This window comes from Schistocerca nitens, chromosome 5, assembly GCF_023898315.1.
Source record: "Schistocerca nitens isolate TAMUIC-IGC-003100 chromosome 5, iqSchNite1.1, whole genome shotgun sequence".
Taxonomy (NCBI): Eukaryota; Metazoa; Arthropoda; class Insecta; order Orthoptera; family Acrididae; genus Schistocerca; species Schistocerca nitens.
Window position 1 is genome coordinate 824,776,380 of NC_064618.1, and position 19,077 is coordinate 824,795,456.

The 19,077-nt window shown below is 37.9% G+C and overlaps 1 protein-coding gene and 1 long non-coding RNA gene across 11 annotated transcripts in view; one reads left to right on the top strand and one right to left on the bottom strand.

Moving 5' to 3' along the window:
• LOC126259794 (uncharacterized) overlaps positions 1–8,971 on the bottom strand; it is a 120,272-nt gene extending 111,301 nt beyond the window's left edge. The window contains exon 1 of the long non-coding RNA XR_007546561.1: positions 8,746–8,971. This is a non-coding gene — a long non-coding RNA (uncharacterized LOC126259794). The remainder of the gene's footprint in view (positions 1–8,745) is intronic.
• The window catches only part of LOC126259791 (transcriptional repressor CTCFL), a 149,528-nt gene continuing 139,071 nt past the window's right edge, over positions 8,621–19,077 (top strand). For 5 of the 10 annotated variants that reach the window (XM_049956799.1, XM_049956807.1, XM_049956801.1 and 2 more), the window contains exons 1-2: positions 8,621–8,880; positions 11,171–11,214. In XM_049956799.1, the coding sequence (XP_049812756.1) occupies positions 11,190–11,214 (25 nt within the window). In that variant the 5' untranslated portion in view covers positions 8,621–8,880; positions 11,171–11,189. Of the gene's footprint in view, positions 8,881–8,917; positions 9,000–9,022; positions 9,117–9,141; positions 9,740–11,170; positions 11,215–19,077 lie in introns of those variants that run through there. The other 5 variants (XM_049956804.1, XM_049956803.1, XM_049956802.1 and 2 more) reach the window with 5 other exon arrangements.

A 19,077-nucleotide genomic window follows, 5' to 3' on the forward strand; every position in this document is an offset into this window, starting at 1 on the left:
AACTGCAGAAAAGTAATATGTGATGTCGAAAGGAAACATTATACCTGCTAAAGTTCTGAAATCATCGTGCAAGTTTAGGAAAAACTGCAAAGTAAATGACGACGAGAGAGAGAGAGAGAGAGAGAGAGAGAGAGAGAGAGAGAGAGAGAGAGAGAGAGAGAGAGAGAGAAATGTTCATAGAATATTACAAATTGTCCCCAGAAGCTCAAAATCAGTTCATAGCTAATCATTTTCTGAGGAAAAGAAACATGTGGAGCATTTAAGGAACAAACCTGAAAGAACTGCAAGCAGGTGAAAATATTCCAGGAAGTACTTTCTTTACAGTCCTCCTTTGCAGACTGAGATAGAAGTATGTCAGAATATGGTCCTTAGTACATTTTCTTTAACACAGAAGAAAGTAAGAATAATTGTGGAGGAAGTACAGGGCTCTGAAGGAGGAGTATGTTTTGAAGATGGACGCCATTATTCTCGATCTCATTCTTCTAAAAAATATTTATCTCTGGACTTGAGTATTTAAGCAATGTACCGGCTCTATCAAGAATTCTGCCAAACCAAAGGTATGAAACCAAAAAGTGAAGCGTGTTATCGAAGAGTTTTTGTGACCTGTTTCAATCTTAGCTTCCTAGACCAAAGACTGACACTTGGGCAAAATGTGACACATATGTCATGTTACTCAAGAATTGTACGGATGATGCTGAACGTTGCAAGGTTGAAGTTGAATGACAGCAAAATTTGGATTTAGCCCAGGCTGTTTGCAATCAGAAAGACAGTGATAAAAAAGCTGAGCAGAATTCCATTGTAGTAACCCTGGCCTCTGATTTGCAGAAATGTCCAACCACTCCTTTTTTACACTGTGGTGTGGCATTTTATAAAAGACAACTTTGGACCTTCAACTTGACCATCTATGTAAAGAGACAAAGAATATTCTCCAGTATGTTACATTTGGAATGAAACAGTGGCAAGAAGAAGTGGCCAAGAAACAGCTTCTTGTCTACGATTACTTGATGAAACTGGCCAACAAAATTGTTGAGGTACACCTGTACAGCGATTTGTGTACCAGACAAAACCAATATTTTTATTGCCATTATGTTTCTAAGAATGGTGGAACAATTCATGATTCAGGGAAGATGTTTGGAAATCAACCACAAGTTTCTTGAAGCTGGACATACTCACTTGGAAGCTGACTCAATTCACGCAGCCATTAAAAAGACAAAGAAAACAACTGTTGAGGTAGAACTGCCAAGAGACTGGGCCAAATTAATATGTATGGTTCCCCGAAAGCCACCCATAACTGCAATAGAGCTGGAACAAAATGCCAGGAATTGTCTCCTACAAACATAGATACTCCTCAGAAGAACCATTCAAGATTATAGATCTGTCCAGACAGAAAACTAGATGCTTGTCTATGCCAAAACTTGCACCTATTTCTGATGCCATCATACCCATTTCAGAAAAGAAATTAAAGGACTTAAGGGATCTCCTTCCATACATCAGTGTAAGAAGTCATCCATTCTACATTCAGTTCATCAATCACGTGAGAGCCAATACACAGTCAGATGAAAGAGAGAAACAGATATCTTATGAAGGGGAGGATGAGGATGGTGGTGGTGATGATGATGATGATGGAAACGAGTGATATATTTTTTCTCTCCCCTTCTACAGTATCAACCATTGTGTATGCAAATTATTTGTCCAATATTAAGAAATGTAAATAACGTTTCACCGATGATTATGAGACCAGTGTTTTCATGATTTATGGTGATAAAATGTGATTTTTGGAACATGTAACAGTTGCTATCAGTTATTAAATTCTTGAGGAATGAATAAAGTGAGTTAATTTCTGAGTACAAGGAAAAATTTATCTTAAAATTACCTGTTATTCAGTGTACCTGACCCTGATGTCCAAAGGGCCAATGTCAAATAATTTGAGTGAGTTCATAATTTTAAAAAGGGCCAATGTCCTCTTAAGTCCTTTAATTTTGAAGTTGAAAATTCTAGCTATTTATTATTTAAAAATAAGCTTTAGTTACGTTGATTTACTATAATGATACTAAAAAACAGCGCCAAATATGTTGTTAATAGGTCAGAAAATATTCAGAAGCTTATAATTTAAAATCAAGATATTTGACGTTGGCCCTTTTAGAACCAAGCCACAGAATTATGTTATACTTTTACATTTTAGTTTTTATTCCTATGACATTTCTGTTTGACGAGAGCACTTTTGCTCAGACGTTTTAAACCATGGTGTGATTACATGTATTCCATGTAATGTTTTATTTTGATGAAGATTGCCCTAGTGCAATCGAAACTGTGGTCAATTGACAAAATTTTGTGCAACCGAAGTAGCTATATATACATTCTGTAATTATGTACTATAGGAATGAGCTAAAGCTTTGCTTTCACTTGAAATTTTAGTCATCACAAATATAGCTGTTTATGCCCTCCCATCCTCGGGGATGTGGGTAGTCTGAGATGTAGGATCACAGTTTAAATTGCTGTCAATGAACACTGTCATTTATATTCTTTACTGTCACAAATACTTGGCTGTTCTTCTCCCTCTCCTCCCTTCCCCTCAAATACAGCATGACCTCCGAGGGTGCATTTAAGCGAGAACCTTGGGCACACCTTAAATTGGTGCATGTGAAATGAGTAGCAATGGTATTTGTTTTGTTGCTTGTCACAAACATTTAGTTCTTTTTAACCTCTGTTCTTCGGTTGTCCTCAGTTACATGTGATATCAAGTTGATAATTATTACTTTCAATCTATCTAATCACAACTGAATAAAACACTGTTTTGTGCCATATGTGTTATGCCTTAAAGGTGTCAGCCATGAATAATACCCCATCCCTTCCCCTTCCTAGTTGTGATTAAGCAGCTTGTTCAATATACACGTTGAAAGCATATGCAGGTGATGCCAGGGGGAAGGGGAGGTTAGCCATCCAGTAAAAAGCTTGTATTTCCAAATAAGTTACAACTGGCTGGCAAGATTGCAACATGCCCTGCACTCTGATTGTTGACAGAGAGAAATCTAGCAGCCACATCTTCATTTCAACGCTTTTGAAGCTAACATGCTCTATTTCGTGAAAACTTCCTGTAGAAAGTGATACTTTGTTTGTTGTAGCTGACAGTATCTTGTTTGGCGGACAATCAACAAGTTCAGTTTTGTTCCTCCCATGTTTTTGGCAATGAATAAAATATGAGAGCATGATGAAAGGTAATCATTTGAATTTTGTATGAGAAAACTCAAAGCTATATAAATAGAACAAACTTTATTAACAGTCTACATTTTTATTCTTCATGTCTACATATTCATTTCTCAACATAATTAGGTGGCGACAAACTGGTTGAGTGTTGACGAAGCCAACCGATGTGGAACAATAAAAGGCTGTTTTTTTTTTTTTAAAATGCAGTTTATGGTTACATACTGGACTGTTTTGTAGCCTGAAGCATAACTCAAGTTGGAGGGTGAGAGCCTAGTTGTGAGTTAGTGAGGCCAACAATGTCATAACCTTTTTATATACACTGCGATTTCCTTTGTTATATTTGCATCACTGATGGAAACCCCAATTTTCCCACTGATATTGCCGGTCAGTGTGGTACCACATTGTCAACTAATCCATCCAACTCTGCCATCCCTATATACTCCCTCAAGGTGAACAAAATGGGTTATTGAAAAGTAATTGTAAGATTTCCATCCCTGTTCAACAGTAAAAGGAATCTGCACACTGATACTTCCTTAACACTGCACACAAAAGGTGGTCACATTGTTAAGATTTATACCTACAAAACCAATGAAGTGAGTGGCAGGGGGAGTTTCTTCCTATACCATATGCATACGGGACGTATGAAGAATGATTACTTAAATATGTCTGATCACACTGCAATTAGTTTAAACATGTTTTCATAGCTCCTGAGAGAGCAATATGTAGCAATTTGTAAGAACATCCTTCAATTAATACTGGTTCTTGAAAAATTTGAAAGTGATCTTTCTCTGACCATTTGTGCTGTGCGTTCGGATCTCTGGGTGGAGACTACTCGGGTGGACGTCGTTATCAGGAGAAACAAAGCTGTTCTACGGATCGGAGCATGGAATGTCAGATCCCTTAATCAGGCAGGCAGGTTAGAAAATACAAAAGGAAAATGAATATGTTAAAGTTAGATATAGTGGGAATTAGTGAAGTTCAGTGGCAGGAGTAACAAGACTTCTGGTCAGGTGAACACAGGGTTATAAATATAAAGTCAAGTAACAGTAATGCAGGAGAAGATTTAATAATTAATAAAAAATAAGAACACGGATAAGCTACGGACAGCATAGTGAATTCATTATTGTCGCTGAGATAGAGACAAAGCCCGTGCCTACCACAGTAGTACATGTTTAATCATAAAAAACATCTGTATACGTGAAAGAGGCCTAGAGACACTGAAAGATTTCAGACTGATTTTATAATGGTGAGACAGATTTAGAAACCAGGTTTTAAATTGTACGACATTTCCAGGATCAAATGTGGACTCTGATCACAATTTATTGGTTATGAACTGCATATTAAAACTGAAGAAACTGCAAGAAGGCAGGAATTTAAAGAGATGGGACCTGGATAAACTGAAAGAAGCAGAGGTTGTAGATAGTTTCAGAGTGAGCTTTAGGAACAACTGACAAGAACAGAGGAAAGGAATACAGTAGGAGAAGAATGGATAGCTTTTGAGAGATGAAATAGTGAAGGCAGTGGAGGATCAAGTAGGTAAAAAGATAAGGGCTAGTAGAAAACCTTAGGTAACACAAGAGATACTTAATTTAATTGATGAAAGGAGAGGATATAAAAATGCAGTAAATGATGCAGGTGAACAGGAATACAAATGTCTCAAAAATAAGATTAACAGGAAGTGCAAAATGGCTAACCAAGGATGGATAGAGAACAAACGTAAGCATGTGGAGGCATACATCACTAGGGGTAAGATAGATACTGCCTACAGGGAAATTAAAGAGACCTTCGGAGAAAAGAGAAGCACCTGTATGAATATCAAGAGTGCAGATGGAAAACCCGCCCTAGGCAAAGAAGGGCAAGCAGAAAAGTGGAAGGAGTATATAGAGGGTTTATACAAGGGTGATGTACTTGAGGGCTATATTAAGGAAATGGAAGGGGACGTAGATGACAATGAAATGGGAGATATGACACTGCATGAAGAATCTGACAGAGCACTGAAAGATCTAAATCAAAACAAGGCCCCGGGAGTAGACAACATTCCATTAGAACTACTGATAGCCTTGGGAGAGCCAGCCATGACAAAAATCTTCCATCAGGTGAGCAAGGTGTATGAGATAGGTGAAATACCCTGTCTTCAAGAATATAATAATACCAATTCCAAAGAAAGAAGGTGTTGACAGCTGTGAAAATTACTGAACTATCAGTTTAATAAGACACTGTTGCAAAATTCTAACATGAATTCTTTACAGATGAATGGGAGAAGTGGTAGATGCCAACCTCGGGGAAGATCATTTTGGATGCCATAGAAATGTTGGAACACGCAAGGCAATACTGAGCCTATGACTTATCTGAGAAGATTGGTTAAGGAAAGGCAAACCTACATTTCTAGCATTTGTAGACTTAGAGAAATGCTTTTGACAGTGTTGACTGGAACTCTCTCTTTCAAATTCTGAAGGTGGCAGGGTTAAAATGCAGGTAGCGATAGGCTATTTAAAAACTGTACAAAAATCAGATGGCAGTTATAAGAGTTGAGGAGCATGAAATGGAAGCAGTGGTTGGGAAGGGAGTGAGACAGGATTGTAGCCTATCCCCGATGTTATTCAGTACAGGAAGCAAAAGAAAAATTTGGAGTAGGAATTGAAATAATCAGAGAAGAAATAAAAAGTTTTGAGGTTTGCCAACAACATTGTAATTCTATCAGAGACAGTAAAGGACCTGGAAGAGCAGCTGAACGGAATGGACAGTGTCTAGGAAGGAGGATATAAGATGAACAACAAAAGGAAAATGAGGCTAGTGGAATGTACTCGAATTAAATCAGGTGGTGCAGAGGGTATTAGATTAGGAAATGACACACAAAGCAGTAGATCGAGTTTTGCCCTTTGGGGAGCACAATAACTGATGATGGCCGAAATAAAGAGGATGTAAAATCTAGACTGGCTATGGCAAGGAAAACATTTGTGAAGAGAGATTTGTTAGCATCCAGTATGGATTTAAGTGTCAGGAAGTCTTTTCTGAAAGTGTTTGAATGGAGTGTAGCCATGTATGGAAGTAAAACATTGACAATAAACAGTTCAGACAAGTTGAGAATAGAAGCTTTTGAAACTTGGTGCTACAGAAGAATGCTGAAGATTAGATGGATAGATCACTTAACTAATGAGGTGGTACTGGATAGAATTGGGAGCAAGAGAAATTTGTGGCACAACTTGACTAGAAGAAGGGATCGGTGGGCAGGACACAGGACAGGTTCTGAGACATCAAGGGATCACCAATTTAGTACTGGAGGGCAGCTTGGTGGCGCAGGGGGGGGGGGGATGTTGAGGGAGACCAAGAGATGAATATGCTAAGCGGGATCAGAAGGATGTAGGTTGCAGTAGTTATTCCGAGATGATGAGACTTGCATTGGATAGAGTATCATGGAGAGCCGCATCAAACCAGTTTGGACTAAAGATCACAACACCCCCCCCCCCCTCCACACACACGCACAGACACACAAACACAAACATACACACAAAATTCAAGCTTTCGCAACAAACTGTTGCCTCATCAGGAAAGAGGTAAGGAGAGGGAAAGACTAAAGGATGTGGGTTTTAAGAGAGAGGGTAAGGAGTCATTCCATTCCCGGGAGCGGAAAGACTTACCTTAGGGGGGAAAAAAGGACAGGTATACACTCGCACACACACCCATATCCAACCACACATACACAGGTTGGATATGGGTGTGTGTGCGCGCGAGTGTATACCTGTCCTTTTTTTCCCCCTAAGGTAAGTCTTTCCGCTCCCGGGATTGGAATGAATCTTTACCCTCTCCCTTAAAACCCACATCCTTTAGTCTTTCCCTCTTTCCTGATGAAGCAACCATTGGTTGCGAAAGCTAGAATTTTGTGTGTATGATTGTGTTTGTTTGTGTGTCTATCGACCTGCCAGCGTTTTCGTATGGTAAGTCACATCATCTTTGTTTTTAGACAGGCCTATATTTTTCCTGCGTGGAATGTTTCCCTCTATTATATATATAGATTAGTTCTATTTGGTACGGGTCCTGCACATTTGAGCCATATTCTAGGATGGGTTACAGCCAGGTTGTGTCTACATCTCTCTATTCATCATCTGGGATAACATGCAGTGTTTTACCAACAGAGAAATCCCTAATCCAGTCACAAATTTTGTTTCATACCCCATATGATTGAAATTGTGTCAATAAGCATTGATGAGGTAAGAATGAGTTTTGGAAGTGAAGAAATGTTGCATCTATCTAACTGCCTCAATTTATGGGATTCAGGATGTCACGTTAGAAATGTGCAAGCCGGATCTCACATGACATATTTTGCGGAATCTATGCTAGTCCATGTGGAGGTCATTCTGCTCAAAGTATCTTAATAGATTTGAGCCCAGGGTCTATTCTAAGACTCTGCAACCAATAATAGATGTTATTTTTGCAGAGCAGTTCTCCTACCGTTCTTGTAGATGGGTGTGATCCACGATTTCTTCCAATTGACACAGTTGTTTGTTCAAGAAATCTACGGTATATTATAGTTAAAGGAAGACACAATTAAACCAGCTTTTCCTACCTAGTATTCTGTGAGCCCCATTGTTTTATATAAGTGCTTCAAACTCTAGTACTTTGTTGTGAATGATTTGACAACTGATCACAGTAATTTAAAGTCTATTCTGTGGGAGGGGAGGATGATTTCTTTCGATTCTTCAGTGTCTCTTGGTTTGAGTGCCACCGAACCTAAAAGCTTTCGTGCACACCACATAAACTTAGGAAAGCAGCCTTTGTTGTGTAGTACACACCTGAGGCAATTAGGGGGCCCTACAGTTGTCAACTCTCTGGGACGCGTCTATGTAAAGCTGCATACAACAGTCAAAAACTTCAAAGTTCAGCCTAGACAATTGGGACAATCCCGGTTCGGAAACCCAAAACATAACCATTGCTGATCTCACTTCGTAATTCTTGTTTACCCTATCAAAAAATTTCACAACAGGTCGCACTCTTAAGTTTGACCGCTAGCATAAAATCCACTTCTACATTTAACCTCAATTTCCCCTCATTAGTTATAAGAGGGGTAGCTGCAGGTGCGAAAAATTCATATGCATCCTAAATTGAACAAATTACGTAGAAACACTACCATTCAGGAGAATTATAAAGACGATTCCGTGATTTCTCGGAAGGGCATAGGACACTTTAAATAATAATAAAAGAAGTATAAGTTATCACTAACACGCCAAGCTCCACTGCCAGAAACACCGTCTCAAAACATTTTTCATTCGCCTGTTTGAGCACGCTATCACAATTCAAACTAGTTTCAGTGTGAATCAAAAGATTGCACTGTTTACTTCTAATGCCTTTCGCGTTACTTTATTTACACTTTCATAATTGGCATCACTGTCTGCGTCTAAAAGCAAGTTGGTATCGTAGATTGTCAAATATGGCGCAGTATTTTCCACTACACATTTCGTTTGCCAATAATCACGTAGTCTGTCCGTCTACGAGGAAACTGTGGAACATAAGTGAACAAATGCGTGAACATAGTATATAACTTACATTACTACAGTTAATATTACGTCTTATCACTCCTGCTCATGACAAAGCTCCATTGCGCAGGCTTGACGTGAACTTCGATCGCCATCTTACAATTCTCGTCAACTACGCCCTCACACGTAAACTTTGGAGTTACAGGTATGTGTCATTAAAGAATATATACACAGTATTCAAATCATACGTCATGTTTGTAGTTTGCGGTAATTACGGGAGATCCGAAATTTTTTGAGAGAACGGCGCACGGTACGCAGATGAAGGTAAATCTACTGGAGAATCAACACGCAGGTATCTGTTGTGTCTCCATGTTGCAAGCAGCGCCAGCAGTGCCAATTTGGAGCAATTTTTGCTGTTAATGCCCCCTGTATCCCAAAATTGTAAGTAGCAAACAGTCTTAGAAATGTCCCGGTAGATTGCGTGTAACTGTGTGACTTTGAGATGAAAAGGAGAGTCAGCAACAAACTGAAATTAGTGACCTTTGTGATTCATGTTCGATCCAAATCTTGCATATCAAGTTTATACTACTATTATGGCGATATGCTGTTGGAATAACTTGACATGAGTAGACGATAGATGCCTCTGTGTGTTGTGATTTGAACATGGCTCTGTGGCTCGTAGGCTTGTAAAATTAATGGAGTGAAAACTATTCAGAAATTCTCGGGAAAAGAGTCAAATGCCAATTATAGAACTGTACAACTGAATTTCAAAATGGCTGCCTGTTTATTCATGGTTTTACGGCGCACCAAACATAAAATAATTGGGTTGATATTCAAAGTAAATCCGTTTGAAGCAACGTTTTGTAAGCAGGGACAGCCAAGAGGCTCCCGTTCGAAGCGGAATAGCCGTACAGAGTATTTTAGAATCACTGCACCAGCATTACTTACGCCAGACTCAGGATGGTGCTGAATTTGAAACTAAATTTGCACCATTGTCCTGCCGTTTGCTGCCACAGTTGGCTGAATGAGCACTGCATGAAGCTCCTCCAGTTTACTCATTCGTGGTACGCAGACTTGTTTCTTCCTCTAATTTACTGTCAAATCGTAGTTTGGGTGTTCTCTCATCAGTGATGCACAATGAAGTTAATCGAAATTCCCCATGAGACCCCACTATAAAATAAATAAAATTGTCTAAGGAAGAAATATGAAAGCGTGCCCACCACCTCAAATAGCAGGCGTCTTACAAACTAAGTGTATTAAGGTGTACGCAAGAGAAATGCATATGCAACGCCACCTATTCCTCCTCCTCCTCCTAGACACCCTTGCCTCTACCTTCTCTGTCAAAAGTTTGTTGGATACAACCCCCCCCCCCCCCCCTCCCACGATGTATGGATGAAGTAGTGAACCTTTGCGGCGAATGAAGAAAAAAAGGATGAAAGAACATTCTTTGGTTGCTTTGTTTAGTAACAGCATTAATAAGTATCCTCATTCATTTGAATTTGACTCATGGGCAACTAATTCATGGAGAACATGCCATACAGTGTAAAAAATGTTTAATGCTTTTAGCAAACCATTTTGGACAAGTACAGTTGTGTTGGTATAAATGTCAAATTTTCAATGATTTAACAGGATGAAGGACTGAAGTATAAATACACTTTGTCATTGTTTAACTCAAGTGAGTTTCCATGAAGAGTGCATACAGGGGTGTTTCAAATCAAATAAAAATTTATTTTCATGTGTTGCATAAAATATTAATGGAAAAAATACTATGGAGTTACATCAGATACAGATACATCTGTAACCATTATTGAAATAACTTACAGAAATTGCATGTGTAACCTACTGTGAACTATTGTCACTTGTTTTATACAAAACATTCTACCCACATGCCACAAAAAATAGGTGATGTGCTAAGAGCACTTTGCAAGCTGTACATCTTATTACAGTGATATTTTAAAATATTTTCTTGCTATACGGTTGAACAGTGCAACTAGGAATTGATGCTGGTTTAAGTAAGAACGCACTAATGAGATTATATGATTCTTCTGTCATTGAGGATCTCTTATTTGTGAAGTGGGTTCTTCCGTGCATCATCAAATACATACCTGTAAGAATTTGTATCCCTTTACCAAATCATTTGCAATCTGCCACTTGGCAAGTGATATATTTTATGAATGGATTTTCATCTTTTTATTTTTTTCGGCCATTCATTGATGGCTTTGTTATTACATGGTTACACGCATTTAGATTCTGTCTCTCTTGAAGTCTTTTCGTTTTTCTTCTGTTTAAAGAACAAAGTTGTGCATATTAACGTCCCGAAGCTTTTGAAACAATATTTCAAGTAATGAAAACCCCCATATATATATATGTATCTCAATACAAACATTTAGAACTTTATGTTTCCACATTATAATGTTTTGTTGGGATTAAATTTTAAGGCTTCATCTCAGTTATCTTACTGCTTTTGATTCTAATAAGTTTATGTTCATTTTCAGGCTAATTGGATGGTGAAACATGAGTGATAAGAGAAAAAAATATGGTAATTGCAATTTTTCGGTTACCTAAGTTACTTTTTGTTATAGTTTCTTCATTAAGTTTTTTATTTTAGTTCCGTTCTTTACTATTTTTGCAGTCTTTTTTGTTTAAAACTGAGTCCTCATATGAGCTTGTAAAGTGTTAGTAGGTCTAATGTTTTTTAATTTTTCAAGCACTTATCACAGCTTTCAAACTTACTAACCAGCACTGCTGCAGCTTTGGTTAGCATTATACTTCAGTTTCTGCCAACTGGTTATTTTGAGGTTCAGAATTCTGAATAACTTCTAATGGGCTCAGGTTTCACTATCAGAACTCTGATAAATAGGCTAACCTACAAGATGAAGATTTATCTGTAAACAAAAGCAAATTTAGAAGAGAATACAGTGTGCTGCGGTTGTTTACCCAGAATGTGTTATTGATTAATCCATACAGTATTGTAGTAACTGTTTTATGAAAAGTTGCTGAGGTGTCATTAAGAACTGTTGACATGGGAATGGTTTTGCATAACCACCACATTAGGAAAATAATAATCACACCTTAAATATGTTTTAACTGTGTTTTGAAAGGGTATGTAATTTACTAAATGTGATTCACCTTTGACACAAGCTCATCTTCAAGTTTTTTAGCAGCACATGGGAAAGATTATTATATAGGCAGGGGTATGTAAATACCACCTACAGTCACAAAATAACTTTACTTAAATCATGCATTGTGACACCTCAGAACCTGTGGCTCTGTCTTGAAATGTTTCCTTTCTTACAGTATATGTCATTTTAAATAATTTCTTGAATCAGTGTGTCAGCATAGCGTAGCTTGAGAAATACAGAACATTGTATAATGTAACACGATAATATCACAGTACTGAACTTGTGAACGATACACAATACCGTATATTGAAACTTCATTGATTTGTGGCAGAGGCATGAATCCTGTTTTATATTAATCTGCCAGCCATTTGCAGTACACATTGCCATTAAGCTTTTAATTTTTATTTTATTCCAGTATCTAATCAGAAGTATGGCTGCAACATCTGCCGTCAGTTTCACAAAATGGTATAATATATTCAGCCACTCTAACTTTTCACACAGAAATAGGCTGACCCAACAGTTGTCGCATAAATGTCCTGGTGTCCTAGAAAATAATTCGGGACAGTTGTCCCAGTTTTTAATCGAGAAACAAAATGTGTGCAATGGGATTTCCTATTTAATTAAGTATTTGTGAAAACAAGTTTCCTAGAAGTAGAATGTTAAAGAAATATATATTTCCACGATATATAGATGTACCACATTTGGTTTAACTACCCTCACACCTAAAGAAAGAGTAAGAGATATGTTGAAAAGAAAAGTATCAACTACCCCCACCTCTAACTTGCCGTCCTTCCATTTTACTGCCTTCAAAGAAAGTAAAACCAAAAACAAATGAGGTTTAAAGGAGCATCACTTAAACCATTACTCCTAACGTGACTGCAGCTTTTTGGAAATTAGTTTTGTGAAGAACGCGAGCGATGTGGCGTGTGATAGCATTGTTAATTGAATATTCTTTGGCATGAATGCACACTTGCCGTAACAGCCTGCAGTCAAACGGCATCTTAAATTTTAATATGAAATGTATAATTTGTATCTGCTTCCTCGTTGGTAGTATTACATAGTTTTTGGATTAGGCCTAACAAATTGTGCATACATACCTGGTATGTGACTACACATTGCAGAAAATAATCCAAGATCTTATAATAAAAAAGTGTATATCAGTCTTTTTTTATTTCTGAAGAAAATAATTTTATTTATGTGTAATTTAGCTACATTTTCCTTTCCAATTCTCAAAATGAAGATATATTCTTGTTAAGGGTTTTTCTGCTACTGCATCATCCCCATAGGCCTATATCGAATTGAAAACATCATGCTAATTCGCAAGAAATGTAAGCGTGAGTGTAGTAATGAAGTTGGATATTAACACAAGTGTTCTGGTTTTTACTCTCTGAAATCTGGTCAGCTTACAGAGAAACAGTCTAATGAAAATTTGGTGATTAGTTAACAGTGCTATACCACATTGCAAGATGAATCACATCATTAACACAGTGAAGATATGAGTCTTAAGAAATGACCAAAGGTTGACATCATGAACACGAAAACATTTGCAGAATAAAATGTGAACACACTGTCAGCACCTTTTGGGTAACTTAGGTATTGAGCTACAGATCGGTCTGGTATTGCAAGCTTCATTATTTTTTAACAAAAATAGTTTTTTTTGTCATCACAAATTCATTGGCTTCACCAACTCGCAACCATATGCCAACCTTAGTCCTATATTAGTGCAGTCTATCACCACAACCTCTTAGGCAAACATACATAAGTCTAGTACACAACTAATTTAGACCAACATCTTTAACGCTGGCCTGCTGCAGAATTCTTGAGCATATTCGAAAATTGACTATAATGAATTTCCATGAGAGAGAGAAGCTTGTGTCCAAAAATCAGTATCGAAGCTTGTGTCCAAAAATCAGTATCGATTTGGGAATCATCGCTTGTGCAAAAAACAGCTTGCCTTTCTTTTCCCCATGATATCTGTGAACTGAACTGTGGATGGAGGGCAACAAAGATAGTTACCCTCAGTAGACTGCTATTTCCACCATATCTATACAGATGTAGTAAACAACATGATCCAAGTCATCACTTACAAGAAATAAACAACATATTGTAATCAAAACATATGACCAACAGTACAATTGAAATTCTCTCTCTCTCTCTCTCTCTCTCTCTCTCTCTCTCTCTCTCTCTCTCCCCCCCCCCCTCTCCCCCCTCCACCCCGCCCCTCCTTCTGCGTAATATATATGACACAACACTCCAAAAAATCGTCTTAGCCATTTTAACCACTGTAGACTGTCAGTTTCATTTATCTAATGGTATGTGTGTCCACATTACATTACTTTCCAGTTTCAGCCTTTGGCCATTTTCAAATGTGTGATATTTGTGACATGTGTACCATACACCTGAAAATAACGTAAGGCCGAAACTGGCCATAATACACTGAAGAGCCAAAGAAAGTGGCACGCCTGCGTAATATCATGTAGGACCCCGGCAAGCCCACAGAAGTACCGCAACAAGATGTGGCATGGACTCGACTAATGTCTGGAATAGTGCTGGAGGTAACTGACACCGTGAATCCTGCAGGGCTGGCCATAAATCCATAAGAATATGAGGGGTTGGAGAGCTCTTCCCAACAGCATGTTGCAAAGCATCCCAAACATGCTCAATAATGTTTATGTCCGGGGAGGTGGGTGGCCAGCGGAAGTTTTTTAACTCTGAAGAGTGTTCCTGGAGCCACTCTGTAGCAATTCTGGGTGTGAGGGGTGTCGCATTGTCCTGTTGGAATTGCCCAAGTCCGTCAGAAAGCACAATGGACATCAGTGGGTGCAGGTGATCAGGCAGGATCCTTACATATGTGTCATCTGTCGCAGTCATATCTAGAAGTATCAGGGGTCCCATATCACTTCAACTACACATGCTGACAGCATTACAGAGCCACCACCAGCTTGAACAGCCCCCTGCTGACATGCAGGGTCCCTGGATTCATGAGGTTGTCTCCATACCCATACTCATCCATCCACTCAATCCAATTTGAAATGACACTAGTCCAACCAGGCAACATGTTTCCAGTCGTCAACAGTCCAATGTTGGCGTTGACCGGCCCAGGGGAGGCATAAAGCTTTGTTTCGTGCAGTCATCAAGGGTACAGGAGTGGGCCTTCGGCCCGGAAAGCCCATATTGATGATGTTTCGTTGAGTGGTTCACACACTGACACTTGTCGATGGCCCAGCATTGAAATCTACAGCAAGGCAGAAGGGTTGCTCTTCTATCACACTGAATGATTCTCTTCAATCTTCGTTGGTCCTATTCTTGCAAGATCTTTTTCCAGATGCAGCGATGTTGGAGATTTGATGTTTTACCGGATTCCTGATATTCACGGTACACTCGTGAAATGGTCGTATTGGAAAATTCCCACTTCATACGCCGACTGTAACACCACATTCAAACTCACTTAAATCTCGATAGCCTGTCATTATAGCAGCAGTAACCGATCTGACTGTGCCAGCCACTTGATAGACATTGCTGACCTCATCGCTGTATTCTGCCTGTTTACATATCTCTGTATTTGAATAAGCATGTCTATACCAGTTTATTTCGCATTTCAGTGTATAATTTATGTGCATGGTGTATTAATGGATTGAAACGGAAAGCCTACAGTGGTTAGAATGGTTCTATCATTTGGATAGCGCATTGACGCTGTGGACCCATATGTGAAGAAATTAACTTAAAAAAAAATGCCAATGGCACACATTGTTTACAAGTCCAGAAAAGCCGTTTTCTGAGTAAATTTTTTCTTGATTTTTTTAAAAAAATGTCTATGTCATCATCTTTAGTTTGACATTTAAGGTTTGTTCAGCTTGGCACATCAAAGTTTACTGTGGGTGGATAAATATGTTCCATGATACATGTAATGATAATTTTTTTCCAGACCTAAATGAAAGTTTTGATTACCAGATTTCGTAGGCATAGTGTCAGTAGTGGTGCAGACTAAAATAGCATTGTAAAATTACTTGCAGAAATACTAAACAGCCATTAGCTGTTTGCTATATTTCTTCAAGTGATTTAATCTGTAACCATAAGATTCAAACACCATTAGCATGAATAAATTGATGTTAACCTTGCAATAGTTTTCTTTCATTGTAGTGTTTACAAATGTAAATGTAGACTTTGCCGGCTTATACTTCTGAGAAATCTACTTGGACTTGAGTCTGAGTGGAAGCCCAAGAAGATTTCATCATTGTGGTGTATATATACAGCCCTCAGAACTGCAAAAATGTTGGTTACTTTCATGGATCATTTCCATTCCTGCTTGCCTTCATCACGTAAGTTGAACCTGATGTGTCTGCAAGGAATGTGACGAAGTTTGTCTAATTTCAGTATTCAGTGATTTCTATAAAATGCTTCAAACAAATGCTTCAGTAAGATCATCACCGATTCCGTCATTTGTCCTTGTCTACTTTTTTCCTCGAGTGCTTATAATGAAGGGTGGGGTTAGGAGGGGAGGGAGAAATCAGCTCTGCCCATGATAATTACAGACTGTCACAGAGAGAGTTTTTGTGTGAAGGGAGCGGACCAAACTTCCCTTGTGTGCTGTAGTCTCTACACCCACGTTTAGTGCGTCATACTAAACGTGTACCACCAGTGTGGTAGCAAGCTTCAATTCCCAAGGAAGAGTTGTTGTGTATGTAGATTGTCCATTGTTAGTTGAATCTGATCTGAACTGTACACACTTCTTTTAAACATTGTTTCTGAATCAGTTGCGTAAGTGTTTTGTGAGTCACACAGGTGTTTTGTAAGCAATCTTCTTTATAGACGACAGCATTTTCTCTGTGTTGTATTGATGAACAGAAGTCTGCCAACTGATTTACCTGTGATTGAGTCTATGCAGGAATTCCATTTCATATTACTGTAATTGTGAGTCATTAATGTTATAGTCATAGGATACAATGTTTTGTGTTTGGTGAACACATTTTAAATTTCTTTACTTTTAGAGCAAGTTGTCAATCGTAGTGCCATTTTAATATCTTTTCAAGATCTAACTGTACATGTTTGCACCTTTTTTTCAGGTGTAACCATTACATTATAGATAACTACATCACCAACAAAAACTCATAGGTTACTGTTAATATTGTCTGTCAGATCATTAATTACAGCATGAACAGCAAGGGTGTCAGCACTCTTCTCTGGGGCACAGTTGAAGTACCAATGATTTTCCATCTAAGATAAAATTCTACAGTCTCCCTACTGAGGTATCCCCAACCTACTTTTATTTGATACCACAATGATTGTACTTTTTTTAATAAGTGATGTTGTTGTGCTGTGTCAAATGCTTTTCAGAAGTCAGAAAATATTGCACCCACCAGATTGTTTTGATCTGTAGTGTTCAGGATGCCACATGAGGAGGTTCCATGAGACCTATGTTGCCAGAATCCATGGTGTTTCTTATTGACGTGATCATTTGGTTCATTATGTTAGGCTGCTGGCAAAGTCTCTTTTTTAGTGTCTGCTGAATATCATTCACTGATTTCTTAATGTCTTTTTTGTGTTTATCTGCACTCAGACATTCTGTGTTGTCTTTCCTGGTCTATATTGGTTTTTAAAACACAGATTCATTTACTCATAATTTGTACTGAAAATACTGAAGAGCATTATCCAATATCTCATAAAACTGTGGAAAAGACAAAAATGTGTATAATTCAGCATGTCCATTTTTAAAGATTTTGAAGTTATCCAAACATGATGGCATGCCATCTATTAAAATTATTGCAAAAAAATTGGGACAGTGTGGAATTGAAACTAGCATGATAAGACTGTACTTTCAAAGGCAAGGAAATTGCAATTTTTACTTTTGCTGGTAATAATGTAAACATTTTAATGAAGACCTCAAAATATGGACAAAAACACTTCATGTGTTCTGAAACTTAGTGAGGAGTTTTTGTAATTGACAAGTTTAATTCTGAGGACACAGGTAACATAGACTAGGTGTTAATCATAAAAATATGAGCTAGATACTATATAAACTAGTACAGATTCATTAATTTTATTTTTTGCAAATTACATATAGCTTTGAAAATTCTTTTTGATGTTTTACAACACATTAAGAATTTGGTGGAAAAGAAATTCTTTTGAAAAAAATAAAAACGGGGAAATTCAGTGCCTCATTACCATGTGGTTGATGGGTGGCACATATACACATCAGATAACTCAGAATATTATACATTTGAGTCACTTATTTACTGTCATTACTTTTATAAGATGATGAGGAAGGAGGAAGAGAAAGTTATATGGTCAACAGGTTGACAAGAAATGCTTCGTAGGATTGTAAACTATTTGCGAAAAGGAAGCCCAGAATGTAAGAAGAAAATAATGAGACTGTGGGTGGGGGAAGGTTTGCACGGAGAGAGAATGAGAAAGGTTTTAAATATGTAGTTATATTGTAAATAAATTTCATTCAATGAACACTGGTAGTATGTACAGCAGTAATAAAATGACTGATGTTTTGAATCACTTCTGTAGTATAATACAGTGTCAAACATTGATCTCTTTCTTATAAAAGCGGTGTTTTGTACACTTTTCATAAATAGTCTCAAATGTGTGTACTGATTTGCTCATTGTTGCTAATTCATGTCTTATGTCTAAATCCATTCCTGGAACTCCGTATTTGACAGTCTCATGTGTGAGGATATTATCTTTCTGTACATGCCAGTTGCAGATACAGCTACATTTATCTCATTTAACTCTGTTGACGAGTGTTGTGGAACAATGCCATTTTCTGGATTACTAACAAATTTCAATGTGGTTGCAGGATTATACAAGTCGGAAATTCTCAACTCAGAGAGCTAAAACCATCATGCTAGACATAGCAAAACAGCTAATAGCAGGTCACAGACTTATCTTCTTGACATAGAATATATTATAAACATAATGCCCAAAGAAGTTCATTATTCAGGAAAAGGCGGCCTTAGAAACAGAGCAAGAGAGTGTATAAGTTCAGTTTTGAACACAGATTCTCATCTTTTGTGGACATTGTATTACCAGTAATGTCATCCTGGCATACCTTAAGAATGACTATGTGAGAAAGTTATCATCAGAATAAGCAAAGAATACTACTCAAATGAAACATATCTGCAATCATCATCCAGCCACTGAACGTTATCCTCTGGTTATAAAAGGCAGATGTTTTCATGAAAGCGAGATCTTTGCACGTAGGTCACTAGCATGCATCTTGTTTAACAACATAATGGCCGTGCAAAGATTTTCATGTCCTTGTGTGCCAGAGGGGT